Source organism: Bactrocera neohumeralis, chromosome 4, assembly GCF_024586455.1.
Source record: "Bactrocera neohumeralis isolate Rockhampton chromosome 4, APGP_CSIRO_Bneo_wtdbg2-racon-allhic-juicebox.fasta_v2, whole genome shotgun sequence".
Classification (NCBI taxonomy): Eukaryota; Metazoa; Arthropoda; class Insecta; order Diptera; family Tephritidae; genus Bactrocera; species Bactrocera neohumeralis.
In genome coordinates this window covers 9302649-9325405 of record NC_065921.1, presented here as the reverse complement: position 1 = coordinate 9325405, position 22757 = coordinate 9302649, and the positions used below count along the sequence as shown (strand labels likewise).

At 37.7% G+C, this 22757-nt stretch overlaps 1 protein-coding gene across 2 annotated transcripts in view; it reads left to right on the top strand.

Annotated features, from left to right (window-relative positions):
* Positions 1-3831, top strand: part of LOC126755402 (protein dead ringer) — an 86008-nt gene extending 82177 nt beyond the window's left edge. The window contains exons 9-11 of one of the 2 annotated variants that reach the window (XM_050467953.1): positions 14-597; positions 729-1492; positions 1827-3831. In XM_050467953.1, coding sequence (XP_050323910.1) covers positions 14-597; positions 729-1492; positions 1827-2221 — 1743 coding nt within the window. In that variant the 3' untranslated portion in view covers positions 2222-3831. Of the gene's footprint in view, positions 1-13; positions 598-725; positions 1493-1826 lie in introns of both variants that reach the window. The other variant, XM_050467952.1, reaches the window with a different exon arrangement.
* The last annotated feature ends 18926 nt before the right edge of the window (positions 3832-22757 follow it).

The following is a 22757-nucleotide window of genomic DNA, read 5'->3' as shown; positions in this document are numbered from 1 at the left end:
TCCGCAAATGCAGCCACAAATTGGACGTCCACAGTTGCCCGGCGGCATACAACAAATGTCGCCATTGGCGCTGGTCACACACGCCGCCAACAATCAGCAAGTGCAAGCTGCGGCTGCAGCCGCCGCCGCACACCACAGACTGATGGCGCCCTCCTTCGGTCAAATGGGTCAAATGCCGAACTTGGTGACGCACGAATTGGAGCAGCGCATGGTGGAATATATTAAATTGATGCAGGTGAAGAAGGAGCAACATAGCAACGCTGCTGCGGCGGCGGCGGTGGCGGCGGCAGCAGCGGCCGCTGGAGGCAATGTGGCTGGTGTTGTGGGTGGCGATGCTGCGGCTTTGGCGCGTCTTGGTGCGCCTGGCAGTAGCAATGGTGCGCACGTCAAACAACAACAGCGTCAACGTTCAGCCAGCCCAGAGGCCGCCGCTCATGAGGCGATGAACGCTTTGGACATTTCACGCGTCGCGCTTTGGCAAATGTATCACAACAACACCAGCCCGCCAGTGTCGATGAACGCCTCACCACAGGGAAGTGGAGCGGGGATTATCGCCGGAGTAAACGCAATGGGCGTGCCAAGCTTAAACGAGCAAAAGTGAGTATTTGAAGCATTTGATAGTCAGCGCGCCATCTGTGCGACTCAACTGTGCAACAAATTTCTTTCGGTTATTTCGGTTTCAAACCATACTAAGCACAATATTTCTTTTTCCGAACTCTTTCTAGCAGTGAGGCTCTCAACCTTTCCGACTCACCGCCTAACATTAACAACATCAAACGCGAGCGTGAACACGAACAATCGCCCGAACCGTGTGATCGCGACGATTTCCATAATCAATCGCCGCCGGTGAAACGTAGCGCACTCAATTTTCCAGCTGGTTTCTATCTACCGTCGAGTATGGCCGCAGCAGCCGCCGCGGCTGCCGCCAATTTCCATCAACAAAACAACAACAGCAACAATCATCTGCCACAAGACTCCGATGGTGAGGACGGTGAGGATGGCGATGATGACGCCGATACGCACAACACCACCAACAACTCAATGGCACAAGACGTAGAATCCAATCGCCCCGCGTTAAATGGTCACCATCATCAGCATCTGCATCATCATCTGCAGCAACTTCACCACTTGCCACACAACCTACAAATGCCGCATCATCAACATCTCGTCAAGAACGCCAGCGGCAATCAAGACAAGTCTGACGATTCAGCCCTTGAAAATTCTCCCTCGACTAGTGCGGCCTCGACCGGTGGCGTTGGTGCTGACAGCAGCAATGGCAACAATGCTTGTGGTGACAATGCTAGCGGTCACATTTCACCGGTATCCACAAAGAAGAAACACCTGCCGAACCAGCAAAACAATGGTGGCTCAACGGCCATGGATTGTAGCAGTAGTGGCGCCGGTCGTGCCCAATCGAATAGCCCCAGTTTAGGTGGCGTCGAAGATGCGTTGAATCTGTTGTCGGGCATGCAATTCCGTGTGTCACGTAACGGTGAGTACAGAAAAAAATGTTGATCTATTATTGTAGATAGGACTATTGATATTATTACAAGAAATAGATTTCATAAAGCGGAGCTTTCGTCGTTTCTATGTAGCTTTTAAAGCTGTAGCAGAAACTCTCAGTGAGAGATTTCTTTTGAAACTTCACATAAAGCACTCAGGAACAGATTTTCGGAGTTTTTTTTTTAATTTTCTTGCAGCTTTTGGAGCTTTCAAAAATTTTTTTTTCTGAAGAAAACTAAAAATTAATTTCTAATTTTAAAGTTTTGTAAAATAATTTTTAAAAATCTTATAATAACTTCTCTTTTTCTCTCTCTACCCCAAAGGCACCAACGCTAACGGCGAACAACAGCTGGTCGTTAATCTCGAACTGAATGGCGTCAACTACTCGGGTGTGCTCATTGCCAATACCGCTAACAATTCCAATGACGCATCACCCTCAAGCGCAGACCCTAAGCAAAAGACAAACGAAGACAATGAAAACAACGAATTGGTGGATGCGACTGCAGAGGAAGCCAAAAATGTGAGCGGCAGCGGTACCAGCGGCGCCGATGGTGACATCGAAGATGAAGACATGGCCGATTTAGCCAGCACAACAAGCAACGACGAAGCTACACCCAGAAACATGAGCAAAAATGAAGGCAACGGTTTGTCGGTCATCACCAATAAGAATGCGCTAAATGAGAGTAACGTAAATGATGCCGTTATGTCGGCGTCTTAGATAAAAAATAAGTGTATAGGCTTTGGCAAGTTTTTGCTAAGGAGAGAATTGAGTAGAAACAGAAACAGAAAAGAAAACTGAAACAGCATTGGAAACAGAAACAGGTTTAGAATCTGAAACTGAAGCAGAAACATATCTGAAGGGAACTGTTTATGTCTGCTTGTAGCGCTGCAGTGCACACCACCGAGCAGCTGCAAAGCAAAATGAATTCCAAAACATCCACTACACGCGCTTCGCTTGCCAGCTAGAGGCGAAGTGCCAGCTAAACGTGGATAACTACAAAACAATAAAATTAAACTAGACGCATAAGTTAAATGTTTAGGCTAAGATTTAGAAAATTATAAAGACGCATATAATAATTGTAATTATAGTATTGCGCAAGTGAGTGATGAGTTCGTTATAAGCTAATAGTGCCGAAATATATTAGTGCTGTTGATGTAGGTGCTGCAGCACCAATTCCTAGAAACCCTAAAGTTAGAATAAGAACACGAAGCCGTATCTTTGTAATCGTCACAGTAATAACAGACTAACAGACCCAAAACAAGACTTTCTCAGGCGTACAGCCTTGTCAAACTAAAGCGCTTGGAAGCTTTCGTTTATGCCTAAAGCTTAATGAAGCGTATCGGTGAAAGTTAGAGCTTTAGTAGCTACCAGATTCCTGTCTAAACAGCAAATGTAAATATCGACGTCTATAAATGGCTGCAAATAAGAGTTGAACCTTAGTGCATATAGAACTTCTTTATATGAAAATGTTATAGATATAATTGAAAACCGTTAAAAATGCTTAAATAGCACTTCATTCAAACAAAGCGTAGAAATGACCCGCGTACGCGCATAAACTATAAAAAAGAATACCAAAGGATATCATTTTTTAAACATACATATGTACATTCATAAACCTACTTATAAAAATACTACTGAAGTCTTGAAGCAAGCTAAAAATTGCTTCGGTAATTGAGCACTAATTAACTTAAGCTTTGAAAATAATTTAATTATAAACTCTGAGAACTTAGCTACTCGAAGAACATATTACTGTACATTAAAGCATCCTTAAAGTTTCTAAAAAATATAATAATAATAATAATTTAGATTTAAGCACTTTTTTGTTATTTTTGTATAACTTTGAAAACGCTTATTTTTATAATTTGATTTTTTTCACATTGTTTTGGTTTTTATTTATAAAAAAAAATAATAGTAAATGTAATTGCTACCTATTACCATAAATAAATTTAAGCTAAGAGTTAAGAAAGTGCATGTGAACACAACAAATATGCATACATAACTAATTGTAGGTTAGAACTAAGATTAAGCAATAAAAAGATCACAAAAAAAAAACAACTCTACCCTTAAGATTTCGTCACATGTAGTACATACACACATATGTATTTATGATAAAAGCGAATGAAACCGCTTTGAAGTAAATTTAGAAAATGAATTTCATTACAAAATAGCAAGTTTATTTGCAGTTAATTTATTTTCAATAAGAACATGTTCATTCCCGCTGTGCTAAAAGGTGAATAATATTTATAAATGCTAGAAACATACACATACATAAGTTACTATGATTATCTATATTATTTTAAAATAAAGTAATAAAATATTAGCAAACATTTTTTGACTTTTTTATTAATTTTAAATTTTTTTTGTCGTCATACATTTTTTTATAAATATTTAAACATACTACATGCATTAAAAAATATATTTGGTATTTGGGAGCTTTCATACCCACAAAGCTTTCAAGCTAGCAAGCAGCCTGAAAACGACTGAAAACCGCAAGTGTTCTTCTCTGTAAATTTTTTGCACTAAGCAAAAGTCTTTGTTAACTTCGTGCACCTCAAAATGCATTTGAAGCTTTTGCGAGCTTTCAAGTTTTTCAAAACCTATCCAAAAATAAAAAAAATACCAAATTTTTAAATTTTTGTTAACTTCGTGCAGTTCAAAATGCATTTGAAGCTTTTGCGAGCTTTCAAGTTTTTCAAAACCTATCCAAAAATAAAAATAATATTAAATTTTTAAGTTTTTAAGTTTTTGATTAGAGTTTTGCGAGCTTTCAAGTTTTTCAAAGCCTATCAAAAAATAACAAATATATACCTATAATTTTTAAACTTTTTGTCAACTTCGAGCAGCTCAAAATGCTTTTGAAGCTTTTGCGAGCTTTCAAGTTTTTCAAAACCTATCCAAAAATAAAAAAATATTTTTAAATTTTTGTTACTTCGTGCAGCTTGAAATTGCATTTGAAGCTTTTGAGAGCTTTCAAGTTTTTCAAAACCTATCCAAAAATAAATTTTTTAAATTTTTAAATTTTTGTGTATTTGAAGCTTTATGAGCTTTCAAGAACCTATCCAAAAATAAAAAAAATCTTTTTAAATTTTTGTTGCATTTGAAGCTAACGCTCAAAACCTATCCAAAAAGTTTTAAATTTTTTAGTAAAAGTTTTGGTGTAATATGATTCGAAGCTTATACTCTTTGCGTTTGCTAACGCTAACAGCGAGTTATAGCTGTAAGATGACTACGAAAGCTATACATAACATTATGTGGATTTTTTATATTGAAATACAATAATTTTTTGCCTTGACCGCTGATTGATACTTATGACGAACGCAGTGGTTACAACTCATTCGGCTTTAGTAGTAGCTAAACCGTTGTCTGAGCTCGCTGATTTAATTGAGTTTGTGATCTCCGTATTATTTGATATTCAAAGCTAACAGTACATAAAATATTTTCAAATTTATAAGCATTTCAAATTTAGGAAAACTTCGTAAGATTGTGATGAGCTTTTTATAGAAAGAGAATATAGAAATTCTATATTCTGAATTCAGTTTCCTTAACTCGAATCACTATAATCCACAAGGAAAACTTAGAATTAGAGAGACTTTGAGTTGTGGAAGGAAATTTGTATGAAATTTGACTTCTTATGCCAATTGAAGAGCTCGAGTTGTGGAGATGTTCATCTTTATATACATATACGCTTTCTTCAGTTATTTTTGATATTTTTACATCTCAGGAGCTTTCTTTATTTTGCTTTTTTTATTGAAGGCTTGAATGGAGGTCCAGATTAGAGCATACAGACATGAAAAAGCAATTATTTTACTTTTTCCTTGGAAGTGAAATGCATTAATTACAAAATTACAAGTTAAATTCAAAAATTCCAAAGAGTTTCCTAACAAACTGATATGTAATTGGATTTTTAATGCAGAGAAAATTTGTAAAGCTTTCGAATGCAAAAAAAATATTTAGAAAAAATAAATTAGCATAGTTTATTATTTTCTAGAAAAAAAAGTGATTAAAACCATCTTTCTTCACATATCTTACATATTCTGTTCCTCAGCTTAGCATTTCTGTTAAAATAATTTAAATTTATCATTTGACTCACCCGTTTTGATCACTGCGTGCATTTCGGCCAACAACAAGCATGTGTGTTCAATATGGCTGCTCGTGATTTGCTTAACTGTGATTTACACAACTTTTGCTGCGCAGAGCAGTTAATTTCCTAAGACGAGCGGCCATCTTGAAATGTCACTGCTTTAAAGAATTTGAGAAACCACAATTATTTGCACACTTATAACACTGCAAACACAAATTTAACTTTATTGCATTATTATAGCACATTATATTACGGAAACACAAATATTTTAGAAAATTTTCACACTTTTATTTGCTCCGGCCAATCATTTGGTCCTTTTGCACACTTCGCCTTCAATGATATAATATATTTCTCGGGCATTTTATTACACATTTTCGCTAAACAACACTACACTGCTTTTTGTTTCATTACTTTAAACTTTCTTAAATGATTTCTTCACACATTTTCCTATTAAATACAATGTATTGCTTTTTTTATTGCCTACACGCTGCCGAACAACGAACACTTCAACTATAACCGGCTACAACTAAAACACGACTGACTAACGGAACTTCCTACGACAACCAGAAAGCAAAATCATGAAAAATCAAAATCAAGTCAAGAAATCACCAGCAGGTGGCGCGCCAAGATACCGCGGTTCTGTTATTGGCTAAACTTTCAAATTAGAGCGGTTGGTTGAGAAGGATTTAAAATTGCAGAATGGTTAAAATGAATTTCCTCACCGATTAAGCGATAAATTTGCAAAAGTGTGTTTATACACATTTGTATTTTATTGTATAGTTTTCAAAAATCTTGAATGTATGTTGCGCTTGTAATTTCTCCGCCCCAACCGCTGGCGCTGTTGTTGGCGCTGTAATCGGAACAACATTCATGGTTTGGGACTTTGCTAAACTGGATATGTATTGAGCAGGAATTGCCTTTACTTGCCTAACTTTTTCCGCTTGCTGCTGTTGTTGTACTGACGGTTGTCACTTCTCTTCCGTAAGCTTTTGGAAGGTAGCTTGCTTTAGTCGCGTTCTAGCCGTTGGGCAGAATGAAATGAATTTTTTTGTGATATTAAATATTTTTCGTGCGGAACTAGATTTTAATAATAAAGTAAGTGATTTCTCATAAATATTGTGCTGTGAAGTTAACTTTTAATGATGAAGAACTTATTTTGACGCTCAAATTGAGAAACTGAGCAGGCAGGTTATTGAGTTTCTTGTGTGCAGCTTTAATTTTTGTGTGATATTTATATGTATACATATGTATGTATGTCGGGATTAATTAGTGTAATAATGAAACTTGTGGTTTCTAATAGTGTAAAAAGTAGTTTTAATAAAATAAAAGTACTTACAATTGCATAGAATATAAATGCCTTGCTCACAATGCGTCGTGCTAGTTCAATATGGCGGCCCGTGCTTGCATTCCAAGCACTTTGCGCATGAAGAAATGTGGAAAATGTGCTATTAAATAGAGTAGGGCGGCCATCTTTTTAGACCAATTCAACCGAGCATGCAACAGGGTGAGTCATATGAATATTATTGTATTTTAACAAATTATAACTGTTAAACGTTAACATAAGCACTTATTAACAGAAACTGTTAAATATTTTAAAATAAACAGTTCCTACTGAGAATGCAAAAGTTAATATTAATAGTTTCTCTTGTATTCATAGCAAATGCTATTTGTAAATTATTATCTTTTGAAAAAAATTCCCATTTTATAAGAAGTATTAAGCCTAAAGCTACATGTAATTTTCTTAAAAATTTCAAAATTTGTTTAACAAAAACATCTATTGTACATGTTATCATTCAAATTACTGCTCCTTTGAAGTTTAACAATTTCCTATCCATTGGGTTAATGTGGACTCCATAACCAAAGAACTGCTGCGTTCTGGGGCAGAGATAAAATCAAACCACTTTTTGATACTGATATGATCCGCATTCCATTGATTAGTCGCTGATTTCTCCGTGTGTCGAAAAGTTTGAAGTTGTGAAAGATGGACGCCATGTGACCAGTGTCCTTGGCGTGCGTACGCTCCGAGGACCTAACATCGACTCGGAGAACAACCTTGTTGTAACGAAGATACGCGTTCCGCCTATATACAGCAAAGCACGTCCGTCAACTCCTTACGTACAACTGTAAGCGAAACCATTGGTTTACGTAAAGGTCGAAAGTACAGCTGGTACGATGAGCATAGCTATGGAGAGAAACCAGACAGCCTACCTCGCAATGTTGCGATAGACAGCAACACGAGCAGGGTGGTATAGATACCGAGAGTTGAAGAGAGAATGGAGACGCATTTGTAGACAAAAAAGCGAGAGACCGTAATGCGTAAGTACGAAGAGCTTGACTAGCTGACCGACAGGGGTAATGCTCGAAAATTCTACGCAAAGATGCGGCGACTAACGGAAGGTTTCAAGAGCGGAGCATACTCTTGTAGGTCCCAAAGTGGTGACTTAGTGGCTGATGTTCAGTGTATACTGAAGTTATGGAGGGAACACTTCTCAAGTTTGGTTAATGGCAGTGAAAGTGTAACAGACCAACGTCAAAAAACTGATTTGACCTTATCAGTGTGGACTTAGACCTGGAAAATCTACTATCGACCGGATTTTCACCATGCGCCAAATCTTGGCAAAAAAACCGTGAATAGACAATCGACACGTACCACCTCTTCGTCGATTTCAAAGTTGCGTTTGACAGCACGAAAAGGAGTTGCTTTTATGCCGCGATGTCTGATTTCGGTATCTCCGCAAAACTATTACGACTGTGCAAACTGATGTTGAGCAAAACCAAAAGCTCCGTCAGGATCGGGAGGCACCTCTCAACAGATCTGAATAGAGAAGGTACAATCTTCTGTAAGAGTTTACAGCTACTAGCGTATACCGATGATATTGATATCATTGACCTCAAAAACCGTGCCGTTAGTTTTGCTTTCCCCAGACTGGATAAGGAAGGGAAGCAAATGGGTCTGTCAAACAGACGTCGCACTCGCTTCAATTTGATGAATTGTTATCTAAAGCGGTCCCCATTAATGGTGTCTCCCGTGTGTTAGAAGCTCATTTTGTAAAGTATTCTGATGCCACCAAGTACGGAGTATTACTTTGTCGTCATGGATATTTGCCTTCTCCCTTAATTTGGCTAGTTGGCTAGGTTCCATATATAATCCGATGGATAAACGGCTTCTTTTTGAAGCATTCAAGCAGTATTTGTGACATGCGGACTTGACTTCAATTGATATGACCCCCAATTCCATTGCTTTTGAATGTATCCGGCTGCTTTTAAACCTAATTCAGTGACTCTGAAAGATTCTGCGAGCTCCTCTCGTATTTGGCAACAATCTGCATCGAGTAATGCTTCCAGTTTCTAATCTTCAAGCTTTTTTGGTCGCATAGGCCATTTTTCGTCTTTCAAACCAAAATTACTAATTTCGTCTTTATTACTATGCATTCACAATAGTAGAAATGCGTACCGAGTTCTCAAAAAATTTCTCTTGCACTCAAATATAAAATATTGCTTGTAGCACAAAAAAAAAAATATTCTCCACTTTGACACTTCCGCAATTTCTTTAAATTTTTTACTTTGATTATGTCTCTTTGGCGGCAAACTAACTTAAGCGCTTGTCACTTTGGCACACAACAAAGTTAAAGCCTCAAACTTGCCACTTTCAACCAACCGCGCAACCATGCAACCAGCCTACACTCCAGCCGCACTGCCTGACGACATATGTACAGTTCCGGTATGCTTGTTGCAAAGCTCGTCTCACCTGCTGACATTATCATTTAACTGTACGTACAACGGACAGACAGCATGTTGCCTATTGGCCTTGTTGCACCTGCTGACACACCGGCGAACCACTGCAATCCGTGTGCACCGGCTGCTGTTGCTAGCGGATGTCATGGCAGCCCAGCAATCTGGCAGCCATCCAACCAGACGGGAAGTCACTCAGCCAGACTGCCAGCCAGTTGGCCTTGCATGGGGACACTTGTCGTTGCTGTGTTTTTTGTTTCTGCATTTCAACGCAACTCTTCGCTTGGCATTGCAACGCGCGCTCTGCACCGCTTGCCAGGCAGTAAAATTCAATTCAGTCGTGAGAGGCAACAAATTGTGGCAATTTGTAGTTAACTTATTGGCTTTGGAGGAAAAAAGAAAACACAAAAACAAAACAGAGAAAAAACCGAGTGCGCTATGTGTAAAAATATTATCGCATTAAGTTTGTTGCAATGACAGTTTTATGATGTTCACCTCTTGTGGCGCAACAGCTGCCCAAGGACAAGGAATGTGCGTTGTGTGTGACACTGGCTGGCGACAAGGTCGTTGTTGTCTCCTGCTACAGGGAGTTTTGCGCTCCTTTAAGATATTGTATGTGTGTGTGTGTGTGTACTTAAATAGTTGCAACTTGCTATGCTTGCTGTTCCTGTGGCATATGCTTCGATTTAAGTGTCACTTGTAATGTTGCATCCTGTCGTCATTCTGTCACTTTAACGGTATTGTTTGATTTATTTATCAGTCGCTCGCATCTTGTCTTGTGTTTATACAAATTTTGCTCAATTGTCTGTCAACAGCTGCGTGAGTGAACTGATTTTGTTGCAAGTGGATATTAAAATTCATATGTGCAACATGAAGATAGGGCTTCCTTTCGTAGCTGCTTGCCGCACCCTGTGGGTAAATGTCTGTAAATTTTTAGTGGAAAAAGTAGCAGATTATATTTAGAGAGGCAACAAAGCACATTATTATTATAATTGGCGCTCAAGGCTTTGTTAGTTATTTTCATTCACTTAGCTGTGGCTGGAATTGTGCAACATATGAATAGTGCTGGGAGTTTCGAGTTATTTAGACTATATAAAACTATAAACTTTCAGAAAAATTCATATAGCAATTTAAGGAATTTAGGTAGGATGGAGTCATGTGTAGCAGTTCACGCAAGTGAGGAAAGTTCTCTGAGTCCCAGTAACGATTCTTTGACATACATAAAGCCCAAGCAGCTCACGTCTTCCGGTCTTAGACCCAGTATCATCTGGCTAGCCGAAAAATATCCGTTCGAAGGCGAGATAAAGTGAGTAAAGTAAGGCGAATCATACCTTCCCCTTCCTATGCGTTGGATTTGGGACCCGTCACGTGAAAAACACCGCCAAAGAAATGTTCAAAAAAGCCTCGCGCTGTTGAAAACATGGCGATAACCACGTCAGTGGTGCCGACGCCAATGGAGAAGGAGAAGAATTTAGAGAAAATCCTTATTAATCGAAATTTTCATTTAATTTTTTTTAATTTTAATTAATTAAATTAAATTAATTTTAATTTATCAATACACTCTATAAAGTAGTTATATGAGATAGCCGCAGTGTATTTCTAACCAACACTTACATTACGTTTGAAAGCTCTTAAAACGCAAACATTTCACATATGAGTCAGCTCTTAAAGTCTGTGCATTAAAAGTTTATAAATCCGGTTCATATTTGATCATATGGTAAGATCAAACTTGAACCGCACTTAAAAAAAGATAAATTTTTAAGTATGTATTTGAATACAATTTTTTATTATCGTCTTCAAATTAAGCGGTATGGACCTCGGCTGGGATGGCTTTCAATGTCTTGAGCATCATCAGTTTTACCATCTGATCAAATTTGAACCGGACTAATAAAAAAATTACATTTTTACATATTTGAATACAACACTTTATTACTGAGAATAACTTATAGACCTCGGCTGAGATGCTCTTCAATGCCTTCTGTACATTTTGGCTTTTTCGATTTGGACTCATTTTTAGACATCACTTACTTTATTGTTGGACAAATGTCATATTTATAAACCTAACATAAGCCTCGTCGCCAGTAATGATACGTTCAACGTAAATTGAATCCTCAGCTACTATGTCAAAGATTCAGGTCTTTTCGTGCGAGTGTAGCGTTGAAACTCGTGATACCCAAATCTTTAACCAAACTTTTACCAAAACTTTAACCTAACTTTAAACAAAACGTTTTGAGTCGATTCATAAAAAATTTTGAGATTCTCTGCTATCTCTCTCATGCCTACACGACGATTTTCAAGCACTGTTTAACACTTTTTTGAGGCTTTGAGTCACTTGTAACTTGTGTTCGTGATAAAGTTGATCAGATGGAATATCAAAAACAGACAAACACACACTAATTGACATATTATATCAAAATCAAACTTCGGAAAAATCAAGAAAAAACAATTTTTCGATTCTGTTGGCGCGCATAGTTGAAATGTACCAGTCCGAGTCAATTTTGATCAGATGATATATCAAAAAAAAAATCTTGCGATTGTTAGATCAAAATGTTAAAAAAACTGAATATTTGTTGTAATTGGCGTGTTTAATGGTTGATTTAATAATTCAAACGTAAGTTAAATGTGCACCATTATACGTAATCTTCAGTCTGATAATTTGGAAGATATTTCAATTAGTTTTTTGAGTTAAAGCCTTCTAAAGTGTAACCGCTTCAATATCAGCTCCAACAGTTTTTCTTTAAGCCCGTTTTTCTCGAAAATTTATTTTAAAAATTTTCCAAGGTGATTATTCGGAAACTTTCTTTCTCAAAGTCAGCCTGGGTGGTGAAAGAGTAGAGGGGAAGTTCATCAAAAATTACATGCAATATATTAATTCACCTTCAAGAACTATATAGTATATCTAGTGAACCCCTTCACTTGTGTGAAATTTAGCTATCAAGCTCTTCAGAACAACACTATGGACCAGCTGAGTTCGGGAAAGGATATTATTTTTTACACTGTTGACGCTTAAACTGATTAACAAAAAGTGAGGTTAAGAAATATTTTCTTTAATCTCCTCTTCTAACAAATAAATACAAACATAAAGACACATATAAAATACGCAGATATGCAAAATAATTGACATTGCGCCATTAAAAGCGAAACTCAATGAAAACATGAAACTTTTCCATCAAAGATGGCAACATAAAATGACACTTAGATTTTGAGGGATTCAAATTGAAATTTATAACACGGCAAACGATGGATGGCAAACAGCGAGAGCAATAAAAGTCAACACAAGCGAAAATATATTGAATGAAAACAAAGCCGATGTCTGAATATCAAGAGACGGAAAACAAAGGAAGCAAACGGGTGTGTCTGTATGTCGTTGTCACTGGTTGTCGCATAAGTGAGGTTATGCTACATACGTAAGCAATATGAGCTGGAGGAACGTAGAAGCAAAGCGGTGGTGACAATAACATAATAACATTAATGTGGTTGTGTGTGTGTGTTATGAAGACTTCCGTCGGTTGAACTTTGTTTGTAACCCGCGACCACAATGTGTTTTCTTAAACATTTATTTACAGTCTGCTTGTAAGCGTAAATGACAACAAAATATTTGCCTTGCCACAAGGAGCCCGCAACAATAGTGTGTAACATACATTTCGACGTATGTACATATGTATATTTACGAAGGGCGAGGAGGATGAATGTGTGTAAATGATTTTTTATGCAAGTGTATAATTAAAGAGGAGGCAATATTTTGGCATGAAATAAAATAAATTTCAGTTTGAAGTCAACGTTGGTGAATAAATTGATGTATAATATTGGAAAAATACTGAAGAAAATATGTAATGAAGCAATAAGTATTTATTACGGAAATAAAAAGAAGAAAATAATGTAAATTTTAACTTCATTAATACTTTAACACCATTCACAAATAAAGATTCCTTACAAAAACTTCATTTTGAGTGGTCAGTTTGTATGACAGCTATATGCTATAGTGATCCGATCTAAACAATATTTTCGAAGATTGCAGCTTTGCTTTTGATAATGATTCACGCCAAATTTCGTGAAGATATCTCTAAAAAATAAAAATTTCTCCATACAAAGACTTAATTTTGATGGATCAGTTTGTATGGCAGCTATATGCTATAGTGATCCGATCTGAATAACTTATGCAGATATTATAGCATTATTTTAGGTAATAATCTTTGTCAAATTTCGTGAAGGTATCTCATAAAATAAAAAAGTTCTTCATACAAGAACTTAATTTTGACCGGTTAGTTTCTATGACAGCTATATGTTATATTAGTCCGATCTAAACAATTTGTTCAAATATTATGGCCTTTACGTGGATAATAATCTGTGCCAAATTTCATGAAGATATCTCCTAAACTGAAAAAGTTCTTCATGCAAGAAATTAATTTTGATGGATCAGTTTGTATGACAGCTATATGCTATAGTGGTCTGATTTATACAATTCCTTTGGAGATTATAGCGTTGCTTTGGATATTAACCCTTGCCAAATTTCGCGAAGATATCTTGTCAAATAAATGAGTTTTCCATACAAGATCTGTCAGCCTGTATGACAGCTAATCCTGTACTGGTCCGAAATTTGCCATACCAACAAATAAGCAACTTCTTGGGAAGAAAAAGACGTGTGAAAAATTCCAGATCGATATCTCAATAACAAATATCTAGTTCACGTATATACAAATAGACAGACGGATATGACTTAAGCGACTCAGCTCGTCTCGCTGATTTTATATACTTTTTATGGTCTCCGACCTTTCATTTTGTGTTTTACAACCTCATGGCAAATAGGGTATATGTTCAGTGTAAAATTACAGATAAAATTACAAATAAAAAATCTAGTTATTAGCAAAAGAAGATACAAAAGAAATGAGAATTCAAAGGTTGCCAGTAGTTTTAAGTAAATTTTCTTTATAATTCATTAAATCCATAACAAACATGGCAACGTAAAGGCAATTATATATTTGCTTCCCTCTGCTTTGTATTTCCCCTATAAATACAAATACAACAAGTAGCAACAATCAAATATACATAACTACAACACAATCACTTACATTTCCCTCCACACGCAGCACTCAAACTTCGCTTTAGGCTTTTGGCATGAAGAATTATTAAATCGTGTTTATTTCTTGTTGTCTGTCAGCCCACAAACATCAAATTTAGCCGCCGCATTTAAAATCCGTTTTGCGTTTTATTATATTTACACCCATTTTTAGGCGCTGCGGGGCTTCGCTGTGGTCTATTTGCTTCTCATTTATTTGCCAAGAGCAGTTTGTAGCATAAAAGCTTTGATCTGCTGACTTCATTAATGGAAAAAGTAGGGATATTAGACATGAATAGAACAAGGCAATATTAACTTGAGATAATCTCGGGTAATGATGTATCAGCTGCGCTTTGTAGATTTGTCTGCGCTCATTCGTAAGGAGAGCAGGATTGGAATGAATAGCTCATATTGTATGAGGTAGTTCTTAGTTTGAAGAAAAAAGAAATTAAACTATAAGACATTATCTAAAATTGAAGTAATCTTAAAGTCATTTTTTAAGAGAGTTTAAGCTTAAATTTGGGTGTAATTTTTTACGATCGGTTACAAGAGAACAGTTACATTTTGAATAGAACCATCCGCACTCTTAATTGATCAGCGTATATTACTTCCAAAATGTGTGTACAGTTTCTATTTCTCCAGAACCCTTTGATAAGATTCTCACATAATAATATTTTAAAGTTATTAGAAATTGTTCTCACATACAGGGTTTGTCCGGAAAATAATATTACTGATTTTCTCTCGCCGCGACTGTACTACTTCGGAGCGCGCACCGACCGGATTCGGTAGAGGGCACTAGCATGCAAACGCTCATTGTCTTTTTTCGCGCGACATCTGTGACGAAAAGACGAAAATGCAGCGTTCGTTAGAGCACCATCAAATTTGTATGAAACTCGGTAAATCTCGACAAGACCTGATCAACTTACTCAAGTTTTTAGTAAGAAGTGGTGTGTTTCGGTGGCACCACACCCTTTTTCGAGAGCCGAGAAGAGTTTTCTGATGAAGACCATGCTGGGAGACCTGCAGCGATGCTCATTGTCTTTTTTGACACCACAGGCATCGTTCACCATGAATTTTTTCCTCCTGGACAAACCGTCAACTCCAAGTTTTACATGGAAGTCCTTAAGAGACTCAAACAAAGGGTCAATCGGGTCCGACAAGACATCGCAGCCGATTGGAAGTTGCACCAAGACAACGCCCCGGCTCACACCGCCTTTCTTGTAAACGGCTACCTAACCAAGGCTGGCATCCCAACGCTTCCGCAGCCGCCCTACACTTCTTAGAAGAGAGAGAAGAGGGGCTTTAAGGAAATATCTTATAGGATAATAATTAAATTTTATGTTTCTTTATTCTGGCATCTTTGTAGACTTATTAAATTACTCGGCACAAAGAAACTCTAGTCTCTATTGGCAAAAAAGTGGTATAATAGATTTAACAAGTTACTCTTGAGGAGAATTTTCCACTAATAAAATCATTTTGCTATAGACAAAGACAGACAGTCACAGTCAGTCCAGACTATAAGAGGAATGTATAAGAGCGCCTAAACCAAGCTTCCGAAGCTACTGGCGGCCTCAGAGCCGTTGTGTGTGACCCGGTGTTGCCTTGAAACATGAAATAAATAAAATGGTATTGGCCAATTGTCGAATCACTACTAGAGAAATTACTGAAGAACTAAACATATCTGTTAACTCGTGCCATTCGATTTTAACCAATGCTTTGGGTATGAGACGGGTCGCCGCAAAGTTTGTGCCTAAATTGCTCAGCTTCGACCATAAACAGCGTCGCGTTGACATTGCTCAGAAGATGTCGGACTCCGTCCGCGATGATCCTGATCTGCTCCAGAGGATCATAACTGGGTTTATGGTTTTGACGTAGAAACAAATCCCAAGAGAAGCCGCCGCATCATCCTAGACCGTCGAATGTGATGGGTTTTGCGAACAGTTTTCTTTGATTTCAGGGCTGGCGTTCATCAAGTTCTTGCTTTGCCTTGCTTTACACGAGTTTTAACAGACTCTGCGGCCTCACCTCCTTCATTGTATCATAGGCCGTTGGAACCCCAGATGCTTATAGCGTAGTCTGATCAATGCCGAACTAGTGCGCAAGAGATGATCCATTGTTTAGCTGGCGCCTTGCTCTAGATATTTCCTGCAGTCTTCTCGATCTGTCAGCCCCTTTCTGCGGGCCACCAGACAGTGAACAATAAGTGCTCCGTCTATTTTACACAGTCTCTTCTATCGAGTTCCCTCAGGAATATGTGTACACTATTCATAGTAATTTCGACAACTTCTTATTGTATTATAAGAAAAACAAAATTGTTGCTACTTTTTGTACAAACCTCGCATGCCATCGTCTCTATTAGTTCCATGTGAAGCTCTGTTCAAACAACCTCCGCTTCTCTCTAAACCAAACATAGCCTTAAACTCAGACGTCTGTTCACAGGTACAAATTGTCTCATACTTTTTGTATCTCTTACTATTAAAGTCACTAAATAAGAATAATTATTATAAAATATAAGTACTTGGAAACAAATACTAAGTTCATTCATATTTTGAAAAAGTTCCTTTAATACTTCTAAGTTATGCCTCAACTATGGAGCTCGAGATACTAATGAAAGCGAAAAGTGCGGAATAAATGAATACTAATTGGCAAATGCAAATTTATGCCTCACTTTTGGCCACCCACACACGCACACAAGCACACAACAGAAATTATAATAAAATGCTTGTTGCTCGCTTTTGTCAATAAACGAAATTTGTTTATGCGCTCCTCGTACATATGTATGTATATGTGAGGCTTTATTAAGAGCGATGCAAAGCAGCTCATTTACTTTATGAGCGAAATTAATTTCCTATTATGCGAGTGCTTTAATAATTATTTAAAATATGAAGACCCATTAAATGATGCGAAAGTTCATTAACTGCGTTCGACGAGAGGCCAAGTCGTGCTAATGACAAATATTTATGTAGAAATTGAGGTTTATATGCATAATTCCGCACGAGTATAGGTATGTATGTATAAAAATTGTGTTTGTGTTGGTAGAGTTACGAATAACATCGACTTTAAACGGAACAAATTGTGTGGCATCAAAATGAGAGAAAGATAACAGCAATTTGGCGGACCGAAGACATATGAATATTGATTGACTTCATACTTGAATAAAGAAGAGATGGTTTACTGAGTTTCTTCTGGTTTAAAGAATTGCAGTTTGTCGAGTAGAATGCTGTGGAAAGATTCTGGGCTCTTGGATAATCCATATTTGTGAGAAGAAGAAGCTTTTATCATTACAATGGAATGAGTAAAAATTTATTAGAAATTAATTTCCCAATGAGTGAGCTAAATGGATCTAAAACCTAGACCAAATTACGAAATAGCTCGGAGTATCTCTTTTGCCAACAGAAACGTTCGAAAGAAAAATGCTCCCAAAGTTTTTTGGCTCTCTACGTGAGCGAAGGGGAGTACCGGATTCGATGGAATGACGAGCTGTTTGAGCTCTTCGGCGATATGGACGGATTGAGGCGTATAAAATCATAAAATACAGCGACTGCGTTGGACGTGTTGCCCGAATGAAAAAAAAACACTCCAACTCGGAAAGCGAATGATAGTGACCGTTCCAAACTCAGATGGAAGAATGCAATGTAGAAACGACTAGCGAATTGTGCCAACCTGAAGGAGATGATGACCTAGACTTGTGTTCTATTGTCGCTTCCTCTCTTTATAAACCTCCACTCCTCCTACATAATAGTGGCAAAAGTAATCGTTTTCTGCGGTCCATATGTGTGCCCATTCTGTACACATAAGACCTCAGTCTTCAGTGTAATTAATTTTATTTATCCTTACAACCTTAGGTTATCAATTATTTGCTTGAAAATTTTCCGGTTGTAACCTCCATACAAAAGTATACTTTGAACTTGACTTGTTTGAAACCACTGCATTTCTCTTCGCTTCTGTACTCTCTACGGAGTTCCGTGAAAGGTGCGAGGCTCTTGGACTTCTCCGCCGAAGTACTTCGCCAGTTTCAAGTGGCAAGACCTCAAAGACTGTTCCAACTTTAATCCTTAAGCCTAAAATACCTCAAGTTCTACTTAAGTATGAATAAAACTCTAATCGAAAAATAATGTCATGAACAGCCACTTGGAATGGTATGAACGCAATGTACGAAAGATAAAAAGGTGTTAAGTTACACGTCCTAATTTACAGTTGCTGGCTCCGCAGTAGCTTCGAGACCTTTGGTCCTAACTCTGCATCATGAAACACTTCCGCAATATTCACTTATGTGCCAAAAACGTGATTGGATTGTTCGAATGACCCCGGTATATTACAGACTCACACAAAAAAGCAAGTCGCCAAAAGCTCCATACTCCAAAGTGTATGTTTACAAAGCTTAGTAGGCTCATAACAGAATTTCTAAGTTCGAAATACAAAAAATCCGGGTGATCCAAGTGAAGATATTTTTTTCAATAACCTTTTTTGACAGATCACGCGTGAGTGGTGTCAAGCTGTCATGTTATTTTTGTTCAAAACACGTCTTGCACGCAATGAAGAAAATATAGCAGCCGTAGCTGAGAGTGTAAACGAAGACCGTGGGAAGTCGATTCGGCACCATTCGTAGCAACTCGGACTAACGTATGGAACGACTTGGCGCATTTTACGTCGAGATCTTAAATTGAAAGCAAAGATCTTATGTAAAAAAGCAAAACTGCCACTTTTGGGATGAAGAGCAACTTGTAGAAATTAAAAAGCTGGCATTTCATCCAGAAAAACAACGGTTTGATGTGGTTTGTGAGCCGGTGGAACTATCTGTGTTCTCGAATTCCATTAAATTTGAAGTTTCTGTGTTTTTTCTTTCAAAAAGTAGAGAACCTCGTAATGGATCACTCTTTAGTTTAGATCTGCTACGGTTCAATTTTTCCACTCTTTGAGAATGAATTGATTTTTTCGGGATTATGTTTCTGATCATCGAATTGAAAAATCGGAGGTTTAATTATCAAAAAAAAAAAAATACTTTCAAAAAGTGATTTATGAACTATTTTTATACACATTTTCTCGGACTCATTCTCACTCTCTTTTGCTGTACTCATTCAAAAATAAATTAGTTTCAGAAGACTATGCGGTTAATATTAAGGCGTGACAGAGTTTAATAAACTCATATAGGTGTACAAAAAGGCATACTAATGTGACGGTTTAATGGCATATACTCGCCTCCTTTACCTTTTACTTACCATCATATATACTTCATTAACTACAATGTCCTCCCATATGCTCATTGTTTCTCAGGCACAACATCCAGCAGCACCCCTTCAATCGTTTAGCTTAGCGACATGCGAATGAACGCTAACAAAAGAACATTGTATGTACCGTTAAAGCGGGCGAGAGCGCAAGGATTTACACGCAACCTAAGTGTGAACTCAAGGTAAGTGGAAGAGGCGCCTTTGTATGACGCGGAACCAATAACAATGGTAACCATTATGATGCGCAGCCTTGGCGACTCGAACAATTCCCTTGAGGTTACCAGCGCTAAATAGGAATGTCGCGCCGTACAAGCGCGAACTTTAATTATTTAAGCCAGTGAGCGAAATTAAGCCAACAAATGGTCCAGAAACGGAGATCATATTCTTAACTCAGGAAGTGATTCTTGGTATGCTGCAAGCTTTATGGAGCTTTATGCAATGAAAATAGCTGGAAGTTGCAAAATAAGAGAGAGAACTCTTATCTGAATTGGATTATTCTAGCTTATTATTGTTATAGAAAGCCTAAAGCAAGTTTAAAAAGCTTTCTGAGATACTTTTCTTTAATTTTTACACGGAGACGATTCAGACAGTTTATAATCAATCCGAGATCGGAGTAACTGGGTGAAAGTCAGGTTTTCGAAACCGAAGCAGAACTGTATTACTATCGACAATGGACCACAAGTCACCGGGGAGTAGTGTTTTCTCAAGAGATATATACTATTTTATGCTACCAACAAACAATGCAAAAATATCCAAATTTAATAGACCCTTCCGTAATTAGTGTATTTCAATCTCGTCCAACCCTAACTCCGACTCATTGCTTATTGGGCAAACTGTTAATAGTCCTAAAGCTTGCAACTGCCCGCATGTTGAAAGGGGGAGCAGCAAATGATGGTATTAATGGAGAGCGAAGCCACAAGTTCGAATGCATGGCTTTCGGGCTGGTCTGTTGTGAGCCCTCTAACGGTCACACAATACTACACACACAATCCCTTGCGTTGCCATAGCCAGCTTATCAGATGAACGCAGCTTCTACACACACACATACAAACGTTTCTACAACCAGGTACCGTTACTCTTATGGGGCACAATCGGCTATTTGGCATGTTCAAGGCCATAATGAGCTTGACATTGATGAGGCAGATGGAATTTCATTACAAGTATAATTAAATGGCAATGTATGGTGTATCTAAGGTATGCAAGTGTGTACTCTTGTGGATATGTGAGTGTAGAATTTTTGCTTAGCAAGTCTGCATGTTGCTCCGAAATTGCCATTTTTAGAAATATAAGCAATAATAAACAGTATTTTACCACATGCATATGTGTTAGTGTGTGGTAAATAAGTCCTTGAAGTAATATTCGGTTTGGTAGCAGCAAAAGACGGCAGACACAAGGGTCTGTCTACCGTCTTTATACGTCGAACACATTTTATGTTCTCAATAATACGAACAAAGCTGACACTTGTATTTAAATGGCAACGTCCAGTTAAGGTTACTCGAAAAATCTATAGTTTTTGTACCGAATTCACTTTTTGATATAAAGGGTTACCTACTTTTTAAAGAAAAAACACACCAACTTTAAATCTAATGGGGAATGTTTATTATAATTCGAAAGAACATTCTTTCCCATTTATTTTTTGAAGAGTATCCCTTTCAAATGTTGGCCGAAGCTACATCTCAGGTGGTCCATCCATTGAGTAAAAATTTTATCATGATGAAACGTTCGAGCATTTTGGCTCTATAAGAAGGTTAAAGATGGGACACTGCCACGCCCACAAAATGGCGTGAAAACCTATATTTTAACTAAGCCATAAATAAAGATATTAAAGTTTGAATTAGGGAGGGGCATATTTGGACGCAATTGATTGCCCGTATAAGTTTTTTTTAGAAACTTTAGCATATCCCTACAGAGTCGTTTTCTTCAGGTATTTCCATAAAGTTCAAAAATGGTGTAATAACCACGCCCACGATGTTGGTGGTCAATCGACCGTTAACCGACTAACAAAAAACGTCAGAAACACTAAATTTTACGGAAGAAATGGCCGCCCACTTATGGACCAAGAACCATATCTCATATATATCTCTCGTATATAATATTTTCTTAACACCCTGATGACATGTACGAAATATGGGTGAAATCGGTTCACAACCACGCCTTCTTCCAATATAAAGCTATTTTGAATTCCATCTGATGCCTTCTCTGTATAATATATATGTAGTACATTAGGAACCAATGATGATAGCGGAATAAAACTTTACACAAATACGGTATTTGAAAAATATGTAAATGACGTATTATCAAATCTCGATTATCACTTTACCATGCGAGAGTATAAAATGTTCGGTGACACCCGAACTTGCCCTTCCTTATGTTTAATATTATCTCTTCCAAATGTTGGCCGCGGTTACGTCTCAGATGGTCCATCCGTTGAGTTCAGTTTTCGATGACTCGTTCGAGCATTTCGACTGGTAACTGGCGAATGACACGTGTATTGGCTTGGTCCAAAACCTGAATCCAAGCGGGATTGTTAGCGTAGACTGTAGACTTTACTACTTTACATCCCCACACGAAAAATTCTAACGGTGTCATATCACATGATTTTGGTGGCCAATCGACCGGCCCAAAACGTGAAATTATCTGCTCACCGAAGTGTTCTCTTAATAAACTTAAAGCTTCAATTTCAGTCATCAAATAGAAGTTTATCATGGCGCAATAACGGTCGTCATTGACGGTTATGTTCTGACCGGCATCATTTTTGAAGCAATATGGACCGATGTTTCGCCGGCCCACAAACCATACCAATCTATTCAGATTGCTCTTCGTCCCAAATGCAATTTTGCTTGTTGACACCCCCATCGAGTCAGAAATGGGCCTCATCGGTGAACATTATTTGGCTCGAGATCGTCGGATCATCTAGGAAGAGCGATGTTACTTGGGAAGGCTTCAGTTCTTGTGCAAGCTCTATTTTGTACGCTTTCAATTTAAGAGCTGGATGTAAAAGGCGCCAAGTCGTTGCATACGTCAGTCCGAAGTGCTGCGAACGGCACCGAATCGACTCTCCACGGCCTTCGTGTGTACTTTAGCTACGGCTGCTATATTTTCCGATTGGAATCGAATATTAGCCAATAATGGCTGCTGTGTCCCAAAATGCCAGAA